The sequence below is a fragment of the Gekko japonicus genome, unplaced genomic scaffold (genome assembly GCF_001447785.1).
Source record: "Gekko japonicus isolate JY-2015 unplaced genomic scaffold, Gekko_japonicus_V1.1 scaffold384, whole genome shotgun sequence".
Taxonomy (NCBI): Eukaryota; Metazoa; Chordata; class Lepidosauria; order Squamata; family Gekkonidae; genus Gekko; species Gekko japonicus.
In genome coordinates this window covers 351,625-378,003 of record NW_015175980.1, presented here as the reverse complement: position 1 = coordinate 378,003, position 26,379 = coordinate 351,625, and the positions used below count along the sequence as shown (strand labels likewise).

General features: G+C 47.6%; 1 protein-coding gene across 1 annotated transcript in view; it reads left to right on the top strand.

Moving 5' to 3' along the window:
• Positions 1-26,379, top strand: part of CYTH3 (cytohesin 3) — a 100,798-nt gene that overhangs the window by 60,967 nt on the left and 13,452 nt on the right. Inside the window, exons 5-9 of the mRNA XM_015426225.1 lie at positions 2,992-3,110; positions 15,617-15,697; positions 17,807-17,919; positions 20,136-20,284; positions 21,217-21,328. Coding sequence (XP_015281711.1) covers positions 2,992-3,110; positions 15,617-15,697; positions 17,807-17,919; positions 20,136-20,284; positions 21,217-21,328 — 574 coding nt within the window. The remainder of the gene's footprint in view (positions 1-2,991; positions 3,111-15,616; positions 15,698-17,806; positions 17,920-20,135; positions 20,285-21,216; positions 21,329-26,379) is intronic.

The window sequence follows — 26,379 nt, the reverse complement described above, 5'->3', positions numbered from 1 at the left end:
GCTTCCTAGTCTAAAAATAGCTTCCCAGACTGATTAAATGGCCGTGGGTTTACCATACTTGAAGTAAGCAGCGGTCACTGACTGGATGGCCTCAACTCTTTGTTCTTGAAATAAGCGATGCCAGCAGCTTGTTTCTTAGAGAAGCTTACGATTTTTAAAACAGCAAATAGACATACTCATGCATGCCCACAAGGTTAAATCCCCAGCATACACTCTGTCCATAAAATATAAAAACATCCTAATCCGCTTCCTGATAGAATATAAAGAATGGAGGGTGTTATGGAGTAGGACACGCCCACAGGATGTCTCAGAGTGTTTTGAGAGAATTATTATTTTTTTTTGCCATCAAGTTGCAACTGACTGATGGCCACCCCATCGAGTTTTCAAGGCAAGAGACGTTCAGAGGTGGTTTGCCATTGCCTGCGTCTGCATAGCGACTCTGGTATTCCTTGGGTGGTCTCCCATCCAAGTACTGACCAGGACGGAGCCTTCTTAGCTTCCAAGCTCTGATAAACTCAGGGTAGTCTGGGCTATCCAGGTCAGGGCTAGAGAGAATTAGAGGTGCTCTTAGCTGCTCCTGAGCACACCATTGATTCGAGTTGAACCAGAAGGCATGAGTTAACAGCAGACCATGTGACATTTCGGACATGTTATACTTTTTCAAGATTTTCAAAAACGTGTTGTGAGCGAACGGTGCAGCCAGTTGGCCAAGATTTAGATTATTGCAACCAATGGTTTATCTGATGATGCCATTGTAACTGCACTGTTATCTCGTTTTCTATCTGTTCTTCTTGGAGCTTTCCAAACCATGTCCTCTGTCAAGTCATTAGCATGGTCGAATGAGCAGACATAAATTCTGTTTTGAGCAGATTATCTTTTTACATCCTGAGGGCTCATATGCCATAGACGCTAAATTGGGTATGTATTCTCATGAGATGCGTCTTTCTCTCTTGTTTCCGCTTTTTCAGGTGGGGGAGGAGAGAGAAGGGTAGTGTCATCATTTTTTTAAAAAAAACTAACATTAATAGCCTAGCAAGCTTCAACTACATATCAGCAGTATGCTAGCATCTGATAAGTATATTAAAAAGAGCTGCCTGCAGTCGTAGGCTCTTAAAAATTTATTTTAGAACAAAGTTTAAGTCCAGTGAATGGAGATCAGCACTGCATCACTAGAGTCGGATTCGACTGGCTTTTGAGCAAGGGAAACCTTTACCTATAGGCTTATACCCAGAATTAGACTTTGTTGGTCTTAAAGGTGCCACTGGACTCAAACTTTGTTCTGCTGCTTCAAACCAACACGGCTACCCACAGGGCTATTTTTGGGCAGGAACGCACAGGAACGGAGTTCCGGCTGGCTCCCAAGTTGGCCACGCCCAGCAGGAACTCATTAGCATAATAGGCCACACCCAACAGCAGAAACTCATTAGGATTGGCTACATTAGAGGTGTGTGGCCTAACATGCAAAAGAGTCCCTGCTACAAAAAAAGCCCTGGCTTTTGACAACAAACGAGGTAAACAGAATAACAAGCAAAAGGTGGGTGTGGCTGGATAACCACACTTTTGGCAACATGGGGGTGCGGCCTAATGTGCCAATGAGCTGTGCTGTCCGGAGTGTGGCCTAATATGCTAATGAGTTTCTGCTGTTGGGTGTGGCCTATTATGCTAATGCGTTCCTGCTGGGCTTTTTTTTACAAAAAGAGCCCTGCCTGAAACAATTTCTTTTGCGACTGTTGCGATGTGATAAAACGCTTTGCTATGTCTGAGCTGTCAAAAGGCTGTTTGTAGAGTTCATGTCTCAGCTGGCTGGACAGAAGCGGGGAAGAGGTTTTCTGGGCAGGGTAACAAATGTTGTTGGTTCTTATTTGTGTCTGGTATTGAGCTGCTGCTGCTGCTGCTGCCATAAAAGCATCGGGGAATCTGGGATGTGTATGGAGAGAGGAAGAGGGTTAGGCTTGTTTGCTTCTCAACCAGGAGCTGGGAAATGTTTCGTGGCTGTTTCAGTTTCACTCCACCTTTCTTCTGAGGAGCCAGTCATGGTAGCTGGTTTCTCCTCCCCCAGTTAATTAAGCTAGGAGTCAGCAGCCGGCGCAAGATTTGGTGAGCTTCACTGCTGACGGGATTTGAGCCAGAGCCTCCCCATCCCATCCCAGTCCAGTCCTCTGTCTCCTTCTCCACAGAGCAACACCAAGTTTATTTGGAAAGTTAGAGGAGCAGAGTTTGGGCCAGACGAACAAGTCTCCCGTTGAACAAAAATTGACGACCGTGAGCAAGCAAATAAGTTGAGGAGAGGAAGGGTGCTTTGGGCCTGTGAAAACAGATATTATGTAGGGCTGCCCTGGTCAACAGCTGGTTAATGAACTGCTTGAGGTGCTGTGGGAGGCAATAGGTCTCTGGAGCAGGCATTTTGCTTTGGGGGGGATGCGTCTCATGGCCCCCAACTTGTAGTCTTCACGGTTTTACAGTTGCAAGATTGGTGGGTTTGTTCCCTGTTTCAATGGATAATTCAGCACCCTCACCTTTCCCCTTCAGGGCGCCACACTTTCCAGTCTCCTGTGAATCTGCCAGACTTAATCAGACTCACTGGTTAACGGAACATTTCCTCCTCTGACTGGCAGCAGCTCTCCAAGATTTCAGGTCTGAGATCTTTTGATTGGAGATGCTGTGGAATTGAAACTTGAAAACCTTCTACGTTCAAAGCAGGAGTTGGACCCCTCAGCTGGGGCCTCTCACTGCTGTATTCTGGCCCCAGTATTTGGCCCATCATCTGACCTGACCTGGGGAAGGACATCTCACAGCTGTCTTGCTTTGTGGCTCAACTGTGCTCTCGGGATATTTTTGCAGATGTTTAGCCAAACCTTTTGCTCTTTGTGGCAGGGCATCACTGCCACAAGAATACCCAAGAGCAATATGTTGCATTTTTGTATATTAATATGGCCAGAGACAGATGTTCAGGATGAGGGTGAACAACTAAATCCCTTTCCTCCTCCCTAGGGAATCCAGTTCCTCATAGAAAATGACCTCTTGCAGAACACGCCAGAAGATATTGCACAATTCCTTTATAAAGGGGAAGGACTAAATAAAACTGTCATTGGAGATTATCTCGGCGAAAGGTAAGCAGAGGCCAGACCAGGTGCATTCATACTAAATAGGAGGCAGAGAGCCTTAGTTTTGTTTTTGGGGTGTTTTTTTTTACTTCCTTCTCTTGGCTGTATATTACCCTTGCTCGGCTACAAGGACGTAAAGTCCACACAGGAGATTCTCAGGATATCTGAAACGATTTTCCAAGTTAAATGTGTTGCAGAAATGTTATCCCATCATTTCCCCAATCAGTGTGCACTTTGAGAAATGTGGTGTGTGTGTGTGCGGTGAAATATTTATTCTGAAATAAATGTAATGGTCACACTCCTACAGTTTGCACGAATAGCTACATTGCGTAGACAGGCTGTTGGAAAGTGGGCATCAACGCCCTGTAGTGGTCAGAATGGGGGAGGGGGTTCCATTCCCCACTTAGCCTTTCTAATTTAGTCTTCGTCCGGTTCTTAATCTCGCCTTCCATAGAGGGTCATAGTGAGGGTGAGGTAAAAAAATAGCTGTGTATTAACATCTTTGGGAAGATGGGTGGGATAAAAATATAAGATAACCAGCGTGGCGTAGCAGTTAAAGTGTCGGACTAGGATCTGGGAAATCTGGGTTTGAGTCCCCACTTTGCCTTGGAAGCTTACTGGTTGAATTTGGGCCAGTCTGACCTTCCTCACAAGGTTGTTGTGAGGATAAAACAGAGGAGAGGAGAATGATGTAAGACATAAATAAAGGAATAAATAAATAAATAAAGATATAAGTAAAGGAATTCACTGCCACAGGAGGTGGTGGCAGCTACAACCATGGACAGCTTCAAGAGGGAATTGGATAAGCATATGGAGCAGAGGTCCATCAGTGGCTTTTAGCCATAAGGTGTAGAAAGGAACTCTCAGTCTGGGGCAAGGGATGCTCTGTATTCTTGGTGCTTTGGGGGGTGGTGGGAACAGTGGGAGTGCTTCTAGTGTCCTGGCCCCACTGCTGGACCTCCTGATGGCACCTGGTATTTTTGGCCACTGTGTGAGAGAGTGTTGGACTGGTTGGGCCACTGGCCTGATCCAACATTGCCTTCTCTTATGTTCTTATGAAATAAATAAACGAGGCCTGTGTGCTGACGGCAAGATGAGTGTTTCAGGTATGGTCCTTGTCCTAACCTGTTAAGACTGCAGCCGAGTTCACCGATCCAGCATGCCTCCCTATGCGGGCGCATTTAGTTCATTTGAAATATTTTACCCATACTCTCCTGTTATCTTGAGGTGTGAGTTTGTGAGCACCAAAGGAGCGTTTTCTTTCCTGGGTAGCAGTTCTGTCCTCCTGCCAGAGGAACTTGAGGGTGGGCTATTGAAGAACAAAATCTATGGAGGAGGTGTGTGGATCGGCAGGGGGCCGTTTTTCAGTGCTAGATGATCTGAAGAATAAGCCGCAACCCTTCTTTCACTCTTCTTTTGGTTGAGGAAATGTTCTCTATGGTGTGTATGTAATTAGGAGAAATCAATGTTTGTGTTCAGGCGGCACAAAATCTTGGAAGTCTTTAGAATTAGATCTTGGTAATCGCATCTGTTATTAATGTTGAGCCCAGAGAAAAGAGCTTCCTGATCTTAGCAGGCAGCTGGCTGCGTAATTATTAGCTATTAGCAAGGGTACTGGCTGGCCTAATAATAGTCATTTGTAGTTAGTTAATATTGTCCTCTCTCAACAACCCATTGTTGGTAATAAATAGCTTAGGCAGGCCCTGGGGTGGGGGGGATGGCCTTAGCTCTTAATGAGAACAAAGGGAATTGATAATGGTATGAAGGCTAGTCCAGGTTTAAACTTGATTTAAAAAAAAATACAGCTGTGACAGATGTACAGCTCCAGTTGCTCCCTCAGAGCTTTATTGAGAGCCCGTTAATCCAATTTCTTCTGGGCTTCCTAATTTTCAGATGGTTTCAAGATCTCCCCCCCCCCCCGCACACCAAATACATGCCTGCAAACAGTATAGACGTTAAGAGTATCTTAATAGAGACCAGATGCCTTATTGTGACGTAGTGCTTCTTGCGTTGGGGTGGGTGGGATATGCATTGTCTTTCATAACTCTTGTGGTCATGTAGTTACAGAAATAAAAGTAGCTATTCGTACACCATGTTAAAATGGCAGAGTAGAGCACCTGCTTTTCTGAGAAGCCCAGTTTTCTTGGAATTTCCAAGGCATGCTCTGTGTTGCAATGGATTTTTTTTTTAATTGTGCTCTTCCTAATTAGCCACAAGGTGCTGTCATGTTCAGCGTCTTCTCTCATAGGCTCCGGACGGATAGTGAGCGATCCTTGTTCTACCCGTTTTCAGGATGGGACCCCCGAGTTCCTTTAAATATTATTCATGTTTTTATAAGACATTGATAACAACAGTTAACAAACTTAGCAAGATATAACTTTACAGAGACACAGATGCTTGACACTGATCTTCCCAGTAAGTGAAATAAAAAGTTAAATAAAAAGACATACGTTTATGAAATATTCTCACCGACCATCTCCGGGTCTAGCAGTTCTCTGATGCTGTAGTGGGACCCACTTCTAAAATTATTGTATTTTTCCGAACCCACTTCTAAACTTGAGTCCCATTGGCAAAAATCCAAACTGCAGCATTTTTTTATTAGTTTTTTTTTTTAAGTTTTGGTAGCCCCTGCAACTTGTCAAGATAGCACTAGAATTTAAGTCCGCAATCCTTCACACTTACTTGGGAGTAAACCTCACTGAACTTGGCAGGGCTTTCTTCTGAGTAAGCATGCTTGAGATTACATTGTCGCCACTGACCATACGGTGTTGCTGTCTCAAGCGAGCAAGAGATATAGCCGAGTGCGTGTTCTCTTTAGCAAAGTAATTAAGGATCTTCGACGTGGTCTCTGTGCTTCACACCCATGGGGATTCAGTGCGCCTGCGCTGGATTGATAGGTATTGTAGCAAGCTCTAACGGATTTTCACGCCCAGGCCTCAGGCATGCGCAGGAACCCCAACCACGCATGCCCAGAGGGGTGGGCGCGGACATCCCGCCAGTTCCTTTCTTTGGTCGGTGAGATTGGTAGCTATTTTTCCTCAGAACAACTCTTCGGATTTGATTCAGTCAACCTCTTTTTATCTTCTTCTTTGTGTTTTTCTTCTTATATCTAAAAAAAATAAAAACATTTTTTTGAGGGGGGGTCTTTTCTTTACCTCGGTTTGGCCCCCCCACCTCATTTTTTCCTTTCCCCCTTTTCTTCTCCGTCTTTGTTTATTTTATGGAGAAAAAGTGGGGCTTTTTCAACCATTGCACTGGGTGTGGCAGTAAGCTCGTTCCATCTGATGGGCACACCCTTTGTATTTTTTGCCTCGGTGAGATGCACTACCCAAAGTCTTGCCAACACTGTGCCAAGTTTTCCAATCAAACTAGGAAAAATCGAGTGGCGCGTCTCAGAGTGGCTTTGCTGGAATCAGCGCTTGACCTTGCTTCTGGCATGGATCCAGACGTACCTGTGAGACCATTGACATCAACGGCTCTGGCATCAAAGTCTTCGTCTGACATTGTCCAGTCGACATCGAAGTGTCCGGCACCAACGACACAGTCTTCGGCATCCACTCCTGTTAAAAAGAAAAAGGAGAAATCGAGTAAGGACCACAAGCCCGCCAAGAAGGGTTCCTCTAAGTCCCTGAAGGCGGTGAAGTCTGGAAAGGTTGCGGGTTCTGCACCGGGTAATGCCCCTAAGGTGCCCCCCGTTCCTATTACAGTATCGGCATCGGAGGCTCCGATGCCGCCCCACCGATACCGACCATCCAGCTAATGGACTCCCCTATACACCAGCTAGACCTTGACATGCTCACGGACATGCATCCTTTCTTCGACATTGAAAATGGGGAAATCCTCAGCCATCCCTTGGGCACAGATCGTTCTCCCTCTGTTCAGTCATCGGCATTGCCACTCTCGGAGTTCCGTGCCGATACCGGTACCAGTTGGCATCGACAGATCTCTTCCGCCACTCAACGTCAACCCCCCCGCCTCTTCACCGAGGACCGGCCTTTCGATATCGATACTCGGGCTGATAGGGGCCGCTCCAGGAGACGAGAAGCTTCTTTATCTCCCAGACACTCCCGCTCCAGGAGTAGATCCCCATGGGTCTTTCTGCCCCCACCGCCTCCTGTTCTTTCATGGGATCACCGCCAGCTATGCTATCTTTATGGCGCTTATCCGCCTGTGTCCATGCCATGGTTAACACCAGCAGGTTATTCGGATTGGGATCGTTACTCTGTGCATAGATCCCGGTCCCCCCGCAGATCGAGGCTGACACCCTCTGCATCTCTTTTTCACCCTCTGGATCGTCCATCTGAAGATCCTCCTCAGCATCGATTGGATCAATATCGATCTCCTAGTCCTCCTATTCCGACTCAGTTGATCTCGGATCCAACCGGTCAGCGGGAAGCCACTCCAGTACAATTACCAGTACAATTACCAGACCCCAATTCCTCTGATTCTACAGAGGAGGATTCCGACATGGGAGTCTCAGAGGTCCACAGCTCACCTGACCAACCGTCTCATAAGCAGGCAGTAGCCGATGAGCAACCCATATCTTTTTCAGAAAACCTAACCTCTTATGGAGACCTCATTAAGAGGATGGCCCACTCCCTTGGTCTTTCTGTGGTACAGCCGCAACCATTGGTCACTGATGCCGTATTTGACATTGTACAATTGGATACGTCAACAGCTATAGCGTTGCCCATGTCGACGGTCCTTTTATAGGCGGCCAGAACGCCATGAGATAAATCATCATCGGTTCCAGTGTCCACACGCCGCATGGACCATATGTACAGGGTCCAGGAAGCAGGAGTGGAATTCTTATTCATCCACCCTCAGCCAAACTCAATGGTGGTTACTTCCTCATCCAAGTCGAAGAAAACCCATTCTGCCCCTTCAGACAGGGAAAGTAGGAAGTTAGATTCATTTGGCCGATGGTTCTACTCCACGGGAGCACTCGGCGTGAAGACCACAAATTATTTAGCCTGCATGAGTAGGTAGCAATATACCTTATGGGAAAAGCTTTCTGAGATGTTGGCGGCCCTTCCAGAGGACAAACGGCAGTTGGCCCGCACCATCCAAAAAGAAGGCATGGGGCTGGCAAAACAACAGATCAATACTTCTAAGCATGCTTTAGACACCTGCTCAAGAACAATGACTTTGGCCATTGCTCTCCGAAGACACTCGTGGCTCCGCAACACTAATCTGCAGGCAGACACCAGGGCATACATAGAAGACCTCCCCTTTGATGGCCTTGGTCTTTTCAATAGCACCACGGACACCATATTGCAGGATATGGACAAAAGCATAAAGGCCTCTCGCACCTTGGGCATTTCTTCCTCCCCTTTGATGGCCTTGGTCTTTTCAATAGCACCACGGACACCATATTGCAGGATATGGACAAAAGTATAAAGGCCTCTCGCATCTTGGGCGTTTCTTCCTCCACGAGGCAACAATACCGGCCTCGTACTTGGTCCAAACCCTGGCAAAAATGCACCCCAAACCGTCAGTCTCCTGAGCGACTGTGGAGGCCATGTACATCTTCTGGAGGTCAGAAGCCCACACTTCCAAAACCGAGGTTTGGATCGGGACAACAACCCCCTCACCACAAGCAGGCTAAGTCCACAAAACAGGGCTTTGGACTTCCATTCTCATCAGTCACGTCCCACCCGTCTAGCACCTTTCATCCAAACTTGGCGCCTCGTCACCACAGACGAATGGGTACTGTCCATCTTGACCCATGGGTACTATATAGAATTTATGCAGAACCCCACTACTCCAGTCTTCGTTTCCACGCCCCCTTCTTCAGCTCTTTTGGAAGAGGTGTCTATCCTTCTGCGCAAGGGAGCCATCGAACCGGTGCCAGTTCACCAACACGGCACAGGATTCTATTCCCATTATCTCACCATTTCAAAGTGGGATGGAGGTGTTTGACCAATCGTTGTGACTTCCCAAGACGCCCTACTCTCCGACATCAATGAGACACTGACCCTCCTGGAAAACCTGGGGCTACAGGTAAATCTCGAGAAATCTCAACTTCAACCGGTCCAGAAAATACACTACATTGGCACACTACTGGACTCAATAAGTTGCAGAGCCTACTTACCACAGAGCAGGGCCGTGGACATTGTCAATCTAGCCACCATGATGCGTACTCAACCCGCGGTAATGGCTTTCCAAATACAGAGACTTCTCGGCCTAACGGCAGCTACTACTTCCATCCTGGTCTTCGCCAAGTTGAGAATGCGCCACCTAAAACTTTGGTGTATTCGCAATTTCAGTCCAGAGCGAGACACACACTATACCTGCCTATCCCCACATGCTAAGGTACGAGACTCTCTGCTTTGGTGGACTGCTCCACCCAACCTTTTCCGGGGGGCACCCTTCCACCCTCCATCACCGGCGATCACCCTAACGATGGATGCATCTCTCTCAGGTTGGGACGCCCATCTGATGGGACTCTGAGGCTGGGGCAGATGGGACACACAGAAGTGGAACTGTCACATCAACTTTCTGGAGCTACTCACAATACAATTCGCTTTCACCAGTTTCCTGCCTCTGATCAAGGGGAAGTGTGTCACGATCCTTACGGGCAATACTACTGCCCTCAGTTACATAAACAGGCAGGGGGGGCACTGTCTCTCAACGCCTCTGCGAGCTGGCCATTCGGTTGTGGGACTTCTGCATCGACCACAACTGAGTCGGGGAGGACTTTGTCTGCATGAATGGGAGATGAATCCTACCTACCTACTCCCACTCTTCTGCAAGTGGGGGTTTCCCCAAATAGATGTTTTCGCCACCAGGGTGAACAAAAAGTGTCCTCTGTTCTGCAGTTGAGGAGGCAGGGACCCGCAGTCTTTGGGGGATGGTTTCCTCTGCCCGTGGTCCACGGACTTCCTCTTCCCCTTGCTGCCTCTACTTCCGAGAGTAGTGCGCAAAATCATCAGCGACAGAGCGGATTGCATCCTCATATCCCCGTGGTGGCCGAGGCAGCCATGGTTCTCAACCATACTGGATCTGTCAGCAGGGATCTACCACCAATTTCCACCAGTTCAGGATCTCCTGCTCCTCTCCGAGTCTCCTCTCCTATACCACGATGTTCCACGACTGAAGTTGACAGCCTGGAGAGTGGTATCAACAGTTTTTCCTCCCGCATAGTGAATGTGCTACTGAACTCCAGAAAGGCCACTACACACAAATCTTACCACTATAAATGGCTAAAGTTTTGTTCCTTTTTGGGTGCTGATGTTCCTGCTTCGAAAAGGAGTTTGATTTCCTTCTCTCTCTCGCTGATTCGGGACTGTCACATTTCTCGTTGAAAGTTTATTTGGCTGCACTTTCAGCCTACCACGTTCAAGTTGAGGGATGCACACTTTTTTCACATCCTCTTTCTAAACGTTTTTTAAAGGGACTGTTACACCTTTATCCTCCTATCAAACGTCCTGTGGACCCCTGGGACCTTCCCTAGTTTTTCGCCAACTCACAAGAAAACCTTTTGAGCTGCTCGCGACGTGCAAGTTGAAATTGCTGTCGTGGAAAACAGCTTTTTTGGTGTCTGTCACTTTGGCAAGGCGAGTGGGGGAAATACTGGCATTCAGACATGATTCTCCTTACCTGTCATTTTTGCCGAATGGTGTCCGTCTTGTTCCTGACATCTCGTTCTTGCCAAAGGTAGTTTCAGAATTTCACCTCCAGGCAGAGGTCTTCCTTCCGGATTTCTTCCCCTCCCAGACATCCCTGGAGGAGAAGCTGTTACACACGTTGGATACAAAGCGTACACTTCTGTTCTACCTACACAGAACTTGTCCAACGAGACATGACTGTCAACTGTTCATTTCCTATGCTCCAGCCAAGCTGGGAACTCGTATCATGGCTCAGCGTTTGTCCAGGTGGATTGTAGGTCTCATCCGCCTCTGCTATCTTATTGCCAAGCAGCCATTACCTGGCCCTATCAGGGCTCATTCTGCTTGAGCTGTTGCAGCCTCAACTGCTTTCCTTCATGGAGCTCCCCTAATGGACATTTGCAGAGCTGCTACCTGTTCATACGTTCATAAGGCACTATGCCCTTGATGTCCGCAAGAACTCTCATACCAACATGGGACGTCACATCTTATCTTTGGCTTCGCAGTAATGACCTGCCAGCACCCTCCTCTAGGTAGGCCACTGCTCGCTATTCTCCCATGGGTGTGAAGCACAAAGACCAAGTCGAAGATAAACAGGTTGCTTACCTGTAACTGATGATCTTCGAGTGATCATCTGTGCATTCACACCACCCGCCCTCCTTCCCCGCTGCTGTCAGCTTCTATGTTTTTATTGACGTTGATTTGCGGCGGTCTGAAGGAACTGGCGGGATGTCCGTGCCCACCCCTCTGGGCATGTGGGGTTGGGGTTCTTGCACATGCCTGAGGCCTGGGCGCGAAAATCCGTTAGAGCTTGCTACAATACCGATTGATCCAGCGCAGGCGCACAGAATCCCCATGGGTGTGAATGCACAGATGACCACTCGAAGATCACCAGTTACAGGTAAACAACCTGTTTTTTTCATTTTCCAAACACTTTCTCAGCATTTCCCCTATTAATTTAGGCGTCTGTATTAAAAATATATTTAAAATGAATTCCCACCTGCCCGTCTGTCTTTGGTGAATATAATCTTGAAGTACAGAAGTGTAAAATGGTTGTATAGGCCGTAATATAATTTGGCTGCATGGGATGGAGAAACTCAAACTGAGAAACATAATTGTATTATTTAGTTTCATAACAATAAGAGTCAGATTCCTTTGGCCTTCCAGGAATCACATGGCGACTACCTATGTTGTTTACGTAGGTAACTCACGACATCTAAAACTACCTTGAAACGAGCAGTTCATCTTTGTTTTGTCATCAGTAATCCTGAAGAAGCTGGAGCAATCTTTTGTCCTATCTTCAGTTAGGCGAGGCTTGCTAGGATACAGCTTACTCTGTTGGCCCGAAAGGACTCTGAATCTAAGATAACCCCTAAAAAAAGGTCATGCACTTTTTTCATTACCATATAGATCTGTAACTCATACACAGATTTAAAATACCCCCCCCCCCTTTGATGCTGCACCTGGGGAAAAAGTTAATTCAAGTTAATATGGTGCTGCAGAGGCAAATGTTCAGTACCAGGACAATGAGAAAGTGGCCAAAGCAAAACCTCCCAAATTCTCTGTCAAGCCTCCCTGGAGAGACAGTACTAAAAAAAAAACATTTAAATTACTTTCATTCCTGCAGTAATTCCAAATAATTTTAGTAGTATGTTATGCATTTTCTTTTACTTGCACACACCCCTGTTTACAGTGAAGGAAAACCATTTCTGCACATGGCAGCTAGTATAAGGATTGGTCCAAAAAGCTGGCTTTCTAGAAACACTTTAGGCAGGAGCTCATATGCCCGCCCACCTCTGCATGGGCAGCGCAACATGTGATGCGGGTTAATATTCATCTGTGCCTCAAGAGTCTGCATCCTTCATCTCGCAAAGGGTACAGAAGGAAGGATTTGTGGGGATTTTCCATGTCTTACATTCAGAGACGAGAGCACCTCTAACCTTACGGTGAGCACAAGATTCCTAAACTGACAACCATGTAAACGAACCCTATGATGGGAACATTTTAATACCCTCTTCTTGGGTATACGGTACCCTGCTCTTGCCCTGTTTCAGGGGTGGTCTTAGCCAGGGGGCAACAGGGCAGCTGACCTGGGCCCCAGTCTGGGAGGGGGCCTGAGCACCCACAGCCCCTCCCTACAAAGGAGGGGGAGAAAGAAGAAGAGCAGGCTCCCGCTGCCGCTCACACCCGCCCCGTCTGAGGCTTGGGCTTCCAGCAGCAGTGCCGGCTCCTGCCCAACTCGCCTAGGATGGGGGCCACCCTTTGCTTGGCTGTGGCAGGGAGGCCCAGTGGAGGGGTAGCATTGATTCTGGGGTCCTGACCTGGGATTTTGCCCGGGGCCCCAGAATTCCTAAGACTGCTCCTGCCCTGCGTACACTGGTATGAGCTTGAAGCAAACCTGGAGGTATGTCTTCCCCCCTCCCCGCCTCCGATTCTTCTTCAGATTATTCCCTAAGTAACATGAATTATTTCCTTTGTATCCTTCTATTGAGAAGAAAAATGGGCGGTTATGCATTTCTGTCTCCTTATTTCTCCTTGGCAAGCACTCCCATAGTAGTTATGCAAAAACAATTTGCTCTCATCCTATGTAATTAGTGGGATTCCCCCTGCACCACATATTAATTAAAATACTTGAAAAGGTTTGTTATGTTCAGTTAGCAAGTGACAAAGGGCAAAGTCTTCAGCGTAGGAACCTGCCTACCTGTTGTTGGGGTGGAAACCAGTCTGCAACATTTTCATTTGATGATGAGTTTAAAACACATCCTAAGGATTATAGTGATTTGTGTCTGATAGTGTTAACATTCATGTTGTAGCTGAGCCAGAATAATTATTTCATTTGTATTTTCTCTTTAAAACATTCAAATGTGCATAGATTATAAAATATGAGCAGCATGTTTTGGAACAGGAATGTGTAACACTCAGTGAAATGTTAAAGTGATTAATCCTCTTCTGTGCAGCTTCCGATGTTTAATTTTGTGGTGTTGTGCTTTTTTCGGAGTCCTGATTTAAAGAAAAGCAAACTTCTAGCCCTCATGAATGTAGAGCCAGGTTTAAAAATGTACTGACTACTGGAATCCCAAACTCATTCTTTCATTTTCAAGTCTGCAATTCTGAGATTTGTCTGGGCTCAGGTTTTCCTGAATTGCCTTTAGGAAAGGAACAAGCATACACATGCAAATCAATTGCATCACCTTTCCTCTTCCTGCACATAACTACAGACAAATTAGTTCATATTTTACTCCAGCTCATATTTGGTACAGAGTATGCCACTTTAGAGGCTTGGCCTGTACATGTAATAGGGGCGTGCATTCGGATCTACCCGAGCTGAAAATACACCCGAAAAATGCTTTTATCGGTATTTTGGGGGTATATTTCGGCATCCCAAAGGTATCAGGGTTTTCTTGGGGGGGGGGATCCCAAGAAAATCCTGGATATATTTGGGAAGTACTGGTAGATCTGAAAACAGGAAGAGGTGGGCGCAATGTTGTCTGTCGGGCTTCTGCAGTCCCTTTAAACTTCTCAGCTGTTTGTCAGACTGCTGCAGTCCCTTTAAACTTTAAAGAGGTTGCAGGAGACAGGCCCCACTGGCTCGGCTTGGGGCTGGTTGGCTTCTCGTCCAGCCCGGTTTAAACCAGGCTGCAAGAGAAGTCAGCCCAGGATCAGCCTCGGCCGGGGCTGGCTCCTTTTGCAGCTCAGTTTAAACTGAGCTGCAAGAGAAGTCGGCCGATTATTGGCCAGGGTGGTGGGAGCTGAGAGCTCCCTTCCACCTCGGCTTGGCATTGGCTTCTCTTGCAGCCTGGTTTAAACCAGGCTGTGGGAGAAGTCAGCCCAGGATCAGCTCTGCCCATGGGGAGCAGACTGCTCCCCATTGAGCATAGCTTCTGGTGTGCAATCCCCCCCCCCCCGGTCTTTTTTCTTCTTGGGTCTACTGGACCCGGGGAAAAACTGGGATTTCCTTAAGATCGCGGATCTAAATATCACGCCAGTATTGGGAACTGGGATTTTTCGGGAAACCCAATTTTTTTTCCAATTCAATATACCCGAATCACAAAAAAGGGGTGGGGGTGGGGATTGCACACCCCTAGCATGTATGGATCAGTTTCCGTGGGAATACTTTGCAGTACAGAAGGTTGTTGGTATGCCCTGCAGGTAACTACTTGCAGTTTGGTCCCAAGCCCATCCTGCTAGGAGAAAAGGCTGGATCCCGCACTGGCTAGAATAATTGACAACATACCTCACGGGAACAGGATGTGTTCAATTACCTCAATTTGGAGTCTGGCCCCTGCAAGCAAACCTTGATGTGCTTTCCTCCTTAGAGAATGCGTTCAGTGAGTCATTCTGTAGCCTCAGGCACTTCTAGATGTCCTGGCATGCTGTCCCCCAGTTCAGTCTATACAGGAAGCTGCCTGGTGGTGGTGGTATCAAGTTGCCGCCAACCTATGGCAACCTGGTAGGGTTTTCAAATCAAGAAGCATTCAGAGGTGGCTTGCCATTACCTGCCTTTGCGTAGAGACTTCCTCGGCGGTCTCCCATCCAAACACTGACCACGGCCAACCCTGCTTAGCTTCCGAGATCTGATGAGGATGGGCTAGCCTGGAGCCATCCAGGTCAGGTCAGGGAGCTGCTGACAGGGCAAGATTTGGATGAGAACGCAGTGCTAGGCTAACAGCACACCCCTGCCTGGCCTTTTCCATCTGGTCCTCTTGGTGTTTATCCAACGTCTAGTTATGGTTGGTGGACTGGATGTGGGTAAGTGGCTTGAGGCCGTGTGCGTGAGACACAGGACACGGGGTCAGTCGGGACTGGTGTGATTGTTGAGGTCCAGCCCTGCCTTGGAACCAGATGGGATAAAAGGATCAGAATGAGGAATTGATATTTCTGTTTCATTCCCCCCTTCCGCAGGGATGACTTTAATATTAAAGTACTTCAGGCTTTTGTTGAACTCCATGAGTTTGCTGATCTCAATCTTGTACAAGCCTTAAGGTAAGCACGCTTAACTTTTTTTTTAAAAAAAGAAAATACATTTTCTTTAAGCGTTTGCAGTTGCGCTGAGCAGAAGCTGCAGATACATTAGGGTGGGGGTGCCCAACCTCGTTGAGACGATGGGCACATATGGAATTTTGGGAGAGGGTAGTGGGTGGCAGCCCCACAAAATGGCTCCTCTGGGGGCACGGCCAATCACAGAGCAGCTGCCGTGTGAGCAGGATCCTTCTCAGAATATTGGAAGGGTCCACCCTGAGCACCCTCAGCTTGCCACCCTGTTTAAAAATGGCCACAGTGTGTATGCGGCCGTGAAAGATGGCTTGCTTCCCCTCTTCTCCGGCAATATGTAGCCCCAGGGAAAATGTTGGATGGATTATAAGAGCATGTCTGTAGGGCAAGACGCAAAATATCTGTATGAAATGACTGAGTCCCCACACCCAAGTCCTCTGTTTGGTGTAGTGGTTAAGTGCGTGGACTCTAATCTGGAAGAACCAGGTTTGATTCCCCACTCCTCCACTTGCAGCTGCTGGATGACCTTGGGCAAGTCATAGTTCCATCAGAGCTGTTCTCTCAAGGACAGTTCTGGAAAGAGCTCTCTCAGCCCCACCGACCTCACGGGGTGTCTGTTGTGGGGAGGGGAAGGGAAAGGCTCTGAGACTCGGAGCGAAGGGCAGGGTATAAATCCAATTTCCTCCTCTTCCTCCTCCTCTGCACTGTTTGGGGCAGGGGTCCCAAACCTTTCTGAGCCTGAGAGCACCTTTGGAATTCTTTTTGGGGGTTTGTTTTTTGGGTGAGTATTTTGTGTGTGTGTGTGTATATGCCTGGAAGTCATGGTTGACTTCTGGCCACCCCTAATGGGGCTTCTACGTTTCAGAGAGGCGGCTTGCTATTGCCTGCCTCTGCGTCCCAGCCCTGGTACTCCCTGGCGGTCTCCCTTACAAGTACTTGCCAGAGTCGGCCCTGCTTAGCTTCCAAGGTCTGATGAGATTGGGCTCGCCTGGGCTCTCCAGGTCAGGGCAGCACCTTTGGAATTCTGACACAGCGTTGTTGGCGTAACCACACAATGACTGCCACAGAGGGGGAGCTGGCCACACAGTGGAGATCCTTGTGCTGTGGTAGCAGCTGCTGCCAAAGCAGTGTTTGTAAAAATCTTCACAGCCAGTAAAATCTTGGCTAGATCTTGCAGGTGAAAAACCCCTCCCATTTTCTAAAAACACCTGGCAGGCACCACTTTGGGAACCCCTGGTTTAGGGGCTCCTCAGCAGGGCTTCTTAGTGGACCAAAGTGATGTGGGTTGAGGCTCTGTGGAAGAAGCCCTGTCCTGGAGAGCCCCAGCTAGCCTGATCTCATCAGATCTCAGGAGCTAAGTAAAGTCGGCCTTGGCTACTATTTGGAAGGGCGTCCTCCAAGGAAGACCCAGGGGCGTGATGCAGAGGCAAACCACCTCTGAGACGTCTCTCACCTTAAAAAACAAGTCTAGCTCGCCACGTAGTGGTGCACAACACTAAAGAGCTAGAACGTCTGGCTGCCAGACAATCTTAGGCTCTCCTGGCTGTTCTACACACAGTGCCGTACGATGATTAATTAATCATTTATGTGAAAGAAGAAAACTCAAAACCCAGTTGTCCGAAACATTCCAGGCAGACATCTAGCCAGCCAACAGGGATAGTTTTTAGCTCTCGTATATTTCAGTAGGATGGATGCTGTTGGAATCTAGAGGACTTTGACGTACTTAACTCTGCCTAGGTTGTCCCCGTTCCCTTTCAAATACGCTAATATGTCTGGCTCACCTTGACTAATTACTGCTGTGGCAATTGTGCTTTCCTATACATCGAAAGAGTTGGCTTGGCTGTCCTCGAAAACACCCTTTCGCATCTAGTGGGTTCGGAGAGAAAGGGATTTCTATTTCTTGGAGAAGCCACCAAAACAGTCTTCTACTAATTTGTTAGGCCGCTGGTTCTTTTTGGGGAAAATACCCTTTGATACAGAGATACGTGATTTCTGATTAGGATGAGCTTGTTACTGGTGAGTTAGCAGAAGAGGAAAAAATGCTACTGCTGCTGCCATGGATCTTATCTGGTACGAAAATTGTGTTTGTTATCTGCGCAGGCAGTTCCTGTGGAGTTTCCGGCTTCCAGGAGAGGCACAAAAGATTGATCGTATGATGGAAGCTTTTGCTTCGCGTTATTGCCTTTGTAACCCCGGAGTCTTTCAGTCTACAGGTTAGTGGTGATGGCTTTCCTATCCCAGTTTTTAAAAAACTGTATTATTACGGGTAGGTACAATGAATAATGTAAGATGAGTGCCGCCGGAGTGCACTGGGGGACCATCTTGTCCAGCAGCGGCTGATCGGATGCCTTCAGAAAAGCCCTCAAGGAGGACAGAAGGTCCTGGGTTCAGTCTTTCGCGTCTCCAGTAGAAAGGATCAGGCAGTTGGGTGATGTGAAAAACCTCTGCCTTAGACCCTGGGAAGCGGCTGCCTGTCTGAGTCAGACAATACTGACCTTGATGGACCAGGCAGCTTCATGTGTTCATGTGACATGTGGGCAACAGCCTTCTCTTGCAGTTGCCTGCCCAGCAACTGGTGTCCACCTGTCTGTCTGTTACATATTTATCCTCCCTTGGCACACGTGTTTCCCCTTCTTCTGTTTTATCCTGTCCATTCTATGCGCTTGGTTGGGCTGGCTTGCCCAAGTTCATTTGTGGCAGAGTAAAGGTTCAAACAAGGGTCTCTCCCAAGTCATACCTCCCTGTGATTGACAGGAAGCAAGCTGTAAGTCTGTAAGAACCTGGGTAAGTAACACTGTTTAACCACTACATGACTGTACATGAAGCTGTCTCCTACTGAAGAAGACCATCAGTCCATCAAAGTCGGTATTGTCTGAGAGGTGATATGATAACCATCTTCAAGTACTTGAAGGGTTGTCTTATAGAGGGTGGTGCGGAGTTGTTTTCTGTTGCCCCAGAAGGTCGGACCAGAACCAACAGTTTGAAATTAAATCAAAAGAGTCTTCGGCTAAACATCAGGAAGAACTTCCTGACAGTTAGAGTGGTTCCTCAGTGGAACAGGCTTCCTTGGGAGGTGGTGGTGGGCTCTCCCTTCTTTGGAGGTTTTCAAACAGAGGCTAGATGGCTATCTGTCAGCAACACTGATTCTGTGAACTTAGGCAGATCATGAGAGGGAGGGCAGGAAGGGTTGCCTCAGTGCTTAGTTCTTGTGGCCCTTTGTTACACGCCCAGGAAAATGCTGATTGCCACTTTGGGGTCAGGAAGCAATTTTTCTCCAGGCCAGTTTGGCCAGGGATCCTGAAGGCCTTTTGTCATCTTCTGAGCACAGAACAGGGGTCACTGCAGGTGTGGAGGGGGAGGTATTTGTGTGCAGGGGGTTGGACTCGATGGCCCTGGAGATCCCTTCCAACTATGGTTCTATGATTCTATGATTCTACTTGGACTGGCAGCAGCTCTCCAGGGTCTTAGGCAGGGGTCTTTCCCATCACCTATGACTTAAAGTCCTTTTAATTGGAGATGCTGGGGATTGAACCTTGGACCTTCTGCATGCCAAGCAGAGGTGCTTCAAATGAGCTGTGACCCCTCCCCATAGAACAGTATTCTTAGCTGTGCCTTAAGGGTGTCCTGTGCTGTCCCATTCTGTGCTGTCTTTCTGTTTTACTAACACAGGGCGATGAATTCAGAAATGTCATTGGAGGGAAAGTATCGCCTGCCAAGTTAGCTAGTGGGTAATGTGCGCAGTATATGGCTGTGTCTTCCCCAGTTTCGGGGTGGGTGGACTGGATGAGAGTGGTTAAATTATAAGACACCCTTGACAAATCTGTCACGTTTTTATCCCATCTGTCCTCCAACGATGCTCAGGGATATATGGTTCTTCCCATTTGGTCTTCTCAACAGCCCTGTGAGGTAAGGTGTTCTGAGAGAGAGGGTTTGGCCTGATGTGAGTTTATAGCTGGGTCAGGATTTGAATCTGGATCCTCATCAGTCATGGCTCTCTGCACCACTCTGAGTCTTCTCACCTGTAGCCTCGTCCGCATTTCCTCTTGCGGTTTTATCTAATGATGAGCGGGAAGTCAAGAATAAATCTATAGTAGTTCAGAAGTCAAGTTTACAGAAACAATATTCTTGAATGCATTCAGATGAATTTCTCCCCCACCACATCACAAACATAGAATATGTTTCACAAACATCAGAATTGGTGTTCAGAAGTCAAGAGGTGTAGAGTTCAGCTTCTTTCTCTTTTTACAGAACAGTAATGGGAAAGGGAAAAGGACTTAGAATCAGAGAGTTGGCAGGGGCCCTACAAGCCATCTAGTCCAACCCTCCGCTCAATGCAGGATCAGCCTAGAGCACCCCTGACCTCACTGATTTTACGCGGTGCAATGCTGTGTTAATTATTCTGCTTTTGATGTTGCTTTTCTCCCCCCAGATACATGCTACGTGCTATCTTTTGCTATCATCATGTTAAACACTAGCCTACACAACCACAACGTGAGAGACAAGCCAACAGTGGAGCGGTTTATATCTATGAACCGTGGCATTAATGAGGGCGGTGACCTCCCAGAAGAATTGCTGCGGGTAAGCCGCTTTGAAAACAGCAGAGTTGGTTGCCTTCCTGCTTTGTTGTGAGGCCAAGGAATGAATCCTTCGGTTCTGGCACTGATCTCTGTGGGAACCAGCACAGTGGTGGAATACGATACCACGTGGCAGTGGATGGTCACAGAGGGAGAGGGATCTGCTCTCTCCTAAAAGAGGGATCTGCTGTCTCCTTAAGCAGTGTGTTCAAAGATGGATCTGCTCTTAGCTAATGCAGTTCTGGTCTCAGGTGCAGCCCCCCCCCCATCCATTCTGCTCATGACCTTTAAAGCCCTCCCTAGCTTAGAGAGAAGAAGAGAAGAGATTGGACTTATACCCCGCCCTTCACTACCTGAAGGAGTCTCAGAGCGGCTTACAGTCTCCTTTCCCTTCCCCTCCCCACAACAGACACCCTGTGAGGTAGGTGGGGCAGAGAGGGCTCTTTCCAGGACTGCCCTTGAGAGAACAAGCTCTGAGAGGCGTTTCAAAAAATAAGGAACAGAGTACAGGAGATAGAGCTAGTCAATTTATACAATGCAGCCAATAAGACCTGCTCTCCTCTTAGCCACGGGATATTCCCCACTGTAGGACTTCTCCCTAGTTATTTTACTGATTACAAACCCCAAAAATCCGCAGAATTTTTTCTCTTGCCAGGCTTAATGTTTTAGCGGCAGCGATATTAACCGGAAGATTTCAGGGTATACCATAGGGTATTTTGGGTGCGCATTACCGGTGATTTGCCATCTAGCCTAAGATGAGTTAGCAAAACCGGATCTCCGTAAACAGGGCTATGCAAGTTCTTTCTCAGGGAAGAATCGACGCTTGTTTCCCTTCATGATATTTGCCCTTCTTCCTTTTCCAGAATCTGTTGACTTTGGCTCTCGGGCACACAAATGTTGTTCACCTTTCTCCTTCCCCTTTCTGTTTTCTTTCAGAACCTGTACGAAAGCATTAAAAACGAGCCCTTTAAAATCCCAGAGGATGATGGGAACGACCTAACCCATACGTTTTTTAACCCAGACCGAGAAGGTTGGCTGCTGAAACTAGGTCAGTAAGAGAAGGGATCTTCCCTCCTGGCTTATTTTGCACTTTAGTCAGCAACGTTTTGCATTTGGGTGCTGCTCTGATTATACAGATCTGTTGGAATGAAACGACTATTCATGTCCACTCCAAAGGTTCACTTCGAAAGTGTTGCCAGTCAAGATTCTTTTATATAACGATCCCTTTATTGGCTCCAGAGTTAGCAGTGTTGGGTGGAGTTTGAGTCTGGCATCCTGGGAAACATGAGAGGAGAGGGATTTCTGCCCCCTTGTATGTAGGCCTGCCAGATAAAAGAGCAGTTCTGTTTGTTTGAAACCGTTCCCAAGAATGCTGTAGTATTAGCTTTGCAGCTAGGATTTCTGCACACAGGCAAAACAAAAACAAAAAGAGCAAATTTTTCTGTCTCTTTTTCCAAAGAGTAAGACTCGCGTCTGGTGGCCCCTTAAAGACTAAGAAGATTTCCTGGGCGTAAGCTTCTGAGAAAGCTCCTACCCTGGAAATCTTTTTGGTCTTTAAGGATCCTCTGGATTCGAACCTTGCTCTTCCTACCGCAGACCAACATGGCTTCCCACCCTGAAACTTATCCTCACAAAGGTTATTCCTGTATGTCTTCTCTCCCCCCCCCCCCCCCACTCTTGATTTTTTTTTTCCCCCCCCCCCCACCCCCATACTTGTGTATTTCTGTTTTGGCTTGATTATTTTGGCTATGATTTTTGAAACGAGTGTTTTTTTTCAAATGTGCCTTCTTGTTTTCCTTATGGCCTATGACCTCTCACCTTTCTGTTCTGTGACTGGCTGTCTCTGCTTATTCTGCGTTAGGAGGTACGTACCTGACGGCTTTTCTAGCCTCACTCTTGTTCTGTTGCCTGTTCCTCCATTCTCCCCCTGTGCACACTTTTTTCCCTTCCTCCTTCCGTTTCCTTTTTTTAAAAAAAATTCGGCCTCGGTGGGATCACTGTGCTTGTCACTTAATATCACTAACTTCAAGAGAAGCCGGTGGGATTCTGCTGCTCCCTTCTGTTAGCGTGTTTGTTCACTGACTTGAAATGCGACGTCAGGGCTCACAATCTACCCCTGCAGGCTTTTTCTGCAGATCCCTGTAGAACGTGAGAGCCGAGCGCGGGGCCCTTGTTTTGCACACAGTCTGTGTTCTCTGATGTCCATCTTTCTGGTAGAAATTACTGCACCTCCCGTCCTATTCTTCGATACCCCCCCCCCCCGGGTTGAATGACTTCAGCGAGATACGACCGCCATAGGAGGTCTCCCTGCTTTGATCGTACTTGTGTCGTGTCAGTCTCTTTCAATAGTTAAAAAACCCAAAGCCCGAAGATGTATCACAGGATTTAATCTAGGCTAAAGTGTGTTAGTTTAGCAGTTTGACCAGCTGATATACAGATGCTTACGTGTATAGTGAAAATGCAGAGTTGTGTTGGAAGAGGAGCTCTGGAATGCTCACACTGCAAAAAAAAAATGACAATCAATCTGAATTCTTGACTCACAGAATGCTGTTTCCTCTGGTACTTCTTTTAAAATTGTAAGCGGCTTTGGAGGCTTTTATCGAAAAGCCGGGTATACATTTTTAAGTATAATAAACATCTTGGACTTGGTGCTGCCCCTCCTGAAAGGAGGCAGGATCCCGGGGGTGAGTTCATGTGCTTAGCTTTGGGGCAAGAGCCTCTCCGGACTTTGTAGATAAAGGTGGAAGTGCTTCAGAGCCACTTTGGGGTCTCCAGCTTTGTGGCAGGGAGTGAGATTGCGAGTGGGGCCTGTGCCTTGGCCCCTAAAGGGAAAGCGAGCCCCAGAGTTTGAGCCTCTCTGTTCAAACGAGTCAGGCAAACATGCATTTTGGACGTGGAAATGGGAGATGCCAGCATCCGCACATGGCATGCCTGTTGGGCAGGTATAAAAGCTCATCTCGAGGTTTTTTGAAAGCTGTTTCAGCCGATGGTCATCCTGCTCCTAACCTGGGATTCTTCCCATCACCCGCAGCCCTTGTCTGGACCAAAACCAAGGCTAATTTCCTCACTTGCAGCAGTGTGGGTTGGATTCGATTACTTTTAGCTTTGACAAAAGGCGACGGCCGGCTCCGGAACCAGAAAGCTCTAAGGCTTCGAAATCAGCACACCGGTGTGGTTATGCTTAGGCAGAAGGTGTACGGTCTGGTTTTACAGCATACAACTAAAATGCAATACTTTCGAAAGGGCAGGTTTCCCAGTTCCCTGCAGACTGGGGAACGCTCAGCAAAGAGCTTTCCAGCAGCTTCAGACTTCTGAGTTTATCTGGGGTTGCTTTTGCAGGCCCTGCATGAGGAGGATTAGTTCCGGGCCAAGTGAGGGGGTGGCGGCTGAAATCAAATCCCCCCTTTTTCTTGCCCTCCCTAGTAGACATCGCAGCTGGACAAAGACCTCTCAGGCGACAGATCTGGGGATTCGGTATTTCTGTGTCAGGATGAGGTTTCTTTCCCCCCTTCTGATGACAGCGTCTGCTGGCTCAAGCTCAGCTAAACAGTCTGGGTACTAAAGCATTTGTTGTAAATAACTGAGGTCTGGCTTCAATTATTTCCTCTTCTGTTCAAGAGGTAAATATGCTTGTTGGAGTATCTGAGTTACTGTTGTTTCTCTCTCTCTCTCTCCAAAGGCTTATTGAAGAGGGACTGATTGGTGGTGAGCCCTGTAAGTTAGGATACGAGAAGGCGGAGTCATCTATCTCTTGTACCTGGCAGTATTGAATATTGATTTTCTTGTCCAGTTTTCACATGCTTTAGGAGTTGTGACGGGCCTCACACCAGTGTCTTTTATGAATCCGCGTTTTATGGGAAATGTCATTTGTGAAGGGCGTGCTTTTTTGTCTCCAAACAATTCCAAGTCATGCTTCAGAATTTTATTTTTAAATCTGTTGCGCACCCTCTTCTAACCATCTTAAGCCTTCCTGAGTGGATTAAAAAAAACAAAACACCCTACTAGTAAGAGAATGCTTTTTTCACATCTTAGGCAACAGCAGGCTTTGCTTTGGCAATCTAAAGGCCTTTAATTATTACATTACATTACATTTCCAATTTCTATACCGCCCATGACCCCTAATGGGTCTCAGAGCGGTTTACACTGTACTACTTTCGTAGTTTGTTTACCTAGCTAGGGCCACAGATTCACAGGGAGGGGATTACCTAGCAGCACCCTGCGGCATATTACCTCCTCATCGGGCGTTGTTCCTGGCGTCCGGGAGGCTGGCGACCAACTCGGCAGGCTCTGCTGGCATCTTCCTTCGGCACGCACTGCTTTGGACTGCAGCTTCCGGCTTTACCTCCCCTTCGGGCTCCTGCCATGCTGCGTCGTTTCGCAGTTGCGTCACCCCGCCTCCGCCTCCATCCGATCTGGTCGTCGCCTGGATTGCCCGGTTCCGCCGCCATTGTTCTTTCGCCGCCGCCTTTCTCACCGCCGCCACCGTCAACACTCCTGGCACGGAACCAGGAGGAGGGTGCCCCCTGCCAACTATGGCAGGTACCCATTTCTCTACTTGTATTACTTTCGAGCTGCTGGGTTGGCGGGAGCTGGGACAGGGGCCGGGAGCTCACTCCGGCCGCGGTGGGGATTCGAACAGCCATTATGGCTGTTCGCTATTGATGTTACTTGCTTTCTACCTCACTTGCCATATTTCCCCCCCTATTGCAACCCTTGCTGTCCCTTTGAGAACCTCTCTTTGACGTGAGGACGGCTTCTCCTTGCACGCTGCTTTGTGTTATTTCTGGCCAGTCCTAAAGAAAGGCATTACAAGCAGCGTTCCCTCTAAGCTGAGTTAGTTAGTTTTTTAGCTTCCAGCTCACACATTTTTGTTTTAGCTCAGGAAGGATGGCTCCAGAGCAAACTAATTTATGCAGCAGCCAAATCACTTGCCCACAACTCTAATGCCCGTAGCTCACAAAGTAGAATTTTTGCTTACATGACTCCACAACTTAGAGCAGGGGTGTCAAACATGCGGCCCAGGGGTCGGATCAGGAGGGCCCCGGAGGGCTTGTATCAGGCCTGCAGTGGAACTGGCTGTCTTCTGCTTCTTCTTCCAGTTCTGCTGCCGCTGCATCATTGTAGGGTTGCAGCTTACAGATACACACCTGAACAGCACACTCAAGATTGCAACAGCACAGACATTTTGAGGCAGTAATTCAGAGCAAGAGGTGTCAGTTATCAGACACTGTTAAATAAGCAAAATATTGCAAGAGTGCTAATGTTTTAAGCATGTTTTTATTTTAAGTAAAAAAAACCCCTTTGTGTTTGTGTCCTTTATAAATATGTGAGTTTATATCTCCGCTACCTGGCATTACATTTTATGACACACATGGCCCGGCCCAACAAGGTCTCATTTATGTCAGATCCGGCCCTCATAACAAATGAGTTTGACATCCCTGGCGTAGAGGGAGCATAGATTATGCTTTTGTTTTGGGGTTTTGGTTGGGACTTAAGCAGCTGCCCGCGACCTCCTTCGAGTGAGACGCTTGTCTTTTTAATTGGGTGACCTTATAAACCAAGTCTTCTCTTCCCTAGCTGTAAGGTTTCACGGGCTTCAGCTGCCTGTATTGATTTCCAGGTAGTGCAGTTGCGTTTTATGCAATATTTGGTGTGCATCAATGTTCCCTCTAAGCTGTGGAGTCTTGTGAGCAAAAGCTCTACTTTGTGAGCTACTGGCATTAAAGTTGTGAGCAAGCAACTTGGCTACTGCAGAAATTAGTTTGCTCTGGAGCTATCCTTCCTGAGCTAAGACAAAAATGTGTGAGCCAGAGGCTAAAAAACTGTGAGCTAGCTCACACTAACTCAGCTTAGAGGGAACACTGGTGTGCATGTGTGTGTGTCAGTATGAACATGCCGCTTGTTGCTCTGTGTCAGATAAGAAGATAGTGCTGACCTATTTCAGGGCTTCCCGAGGCAGTCCTCTGTGCGGCAAGATGTTTCTGCTGTAGAAGGTGGGATGGTCTCCCCTCTCCTCTGGAGCAGAGCATCGTGAGTGTAGAAGCCAGCTGGCTAGCACAGTCTTCCATTAGGACACCAAGCGCTAGAGCTCTCTGTGTG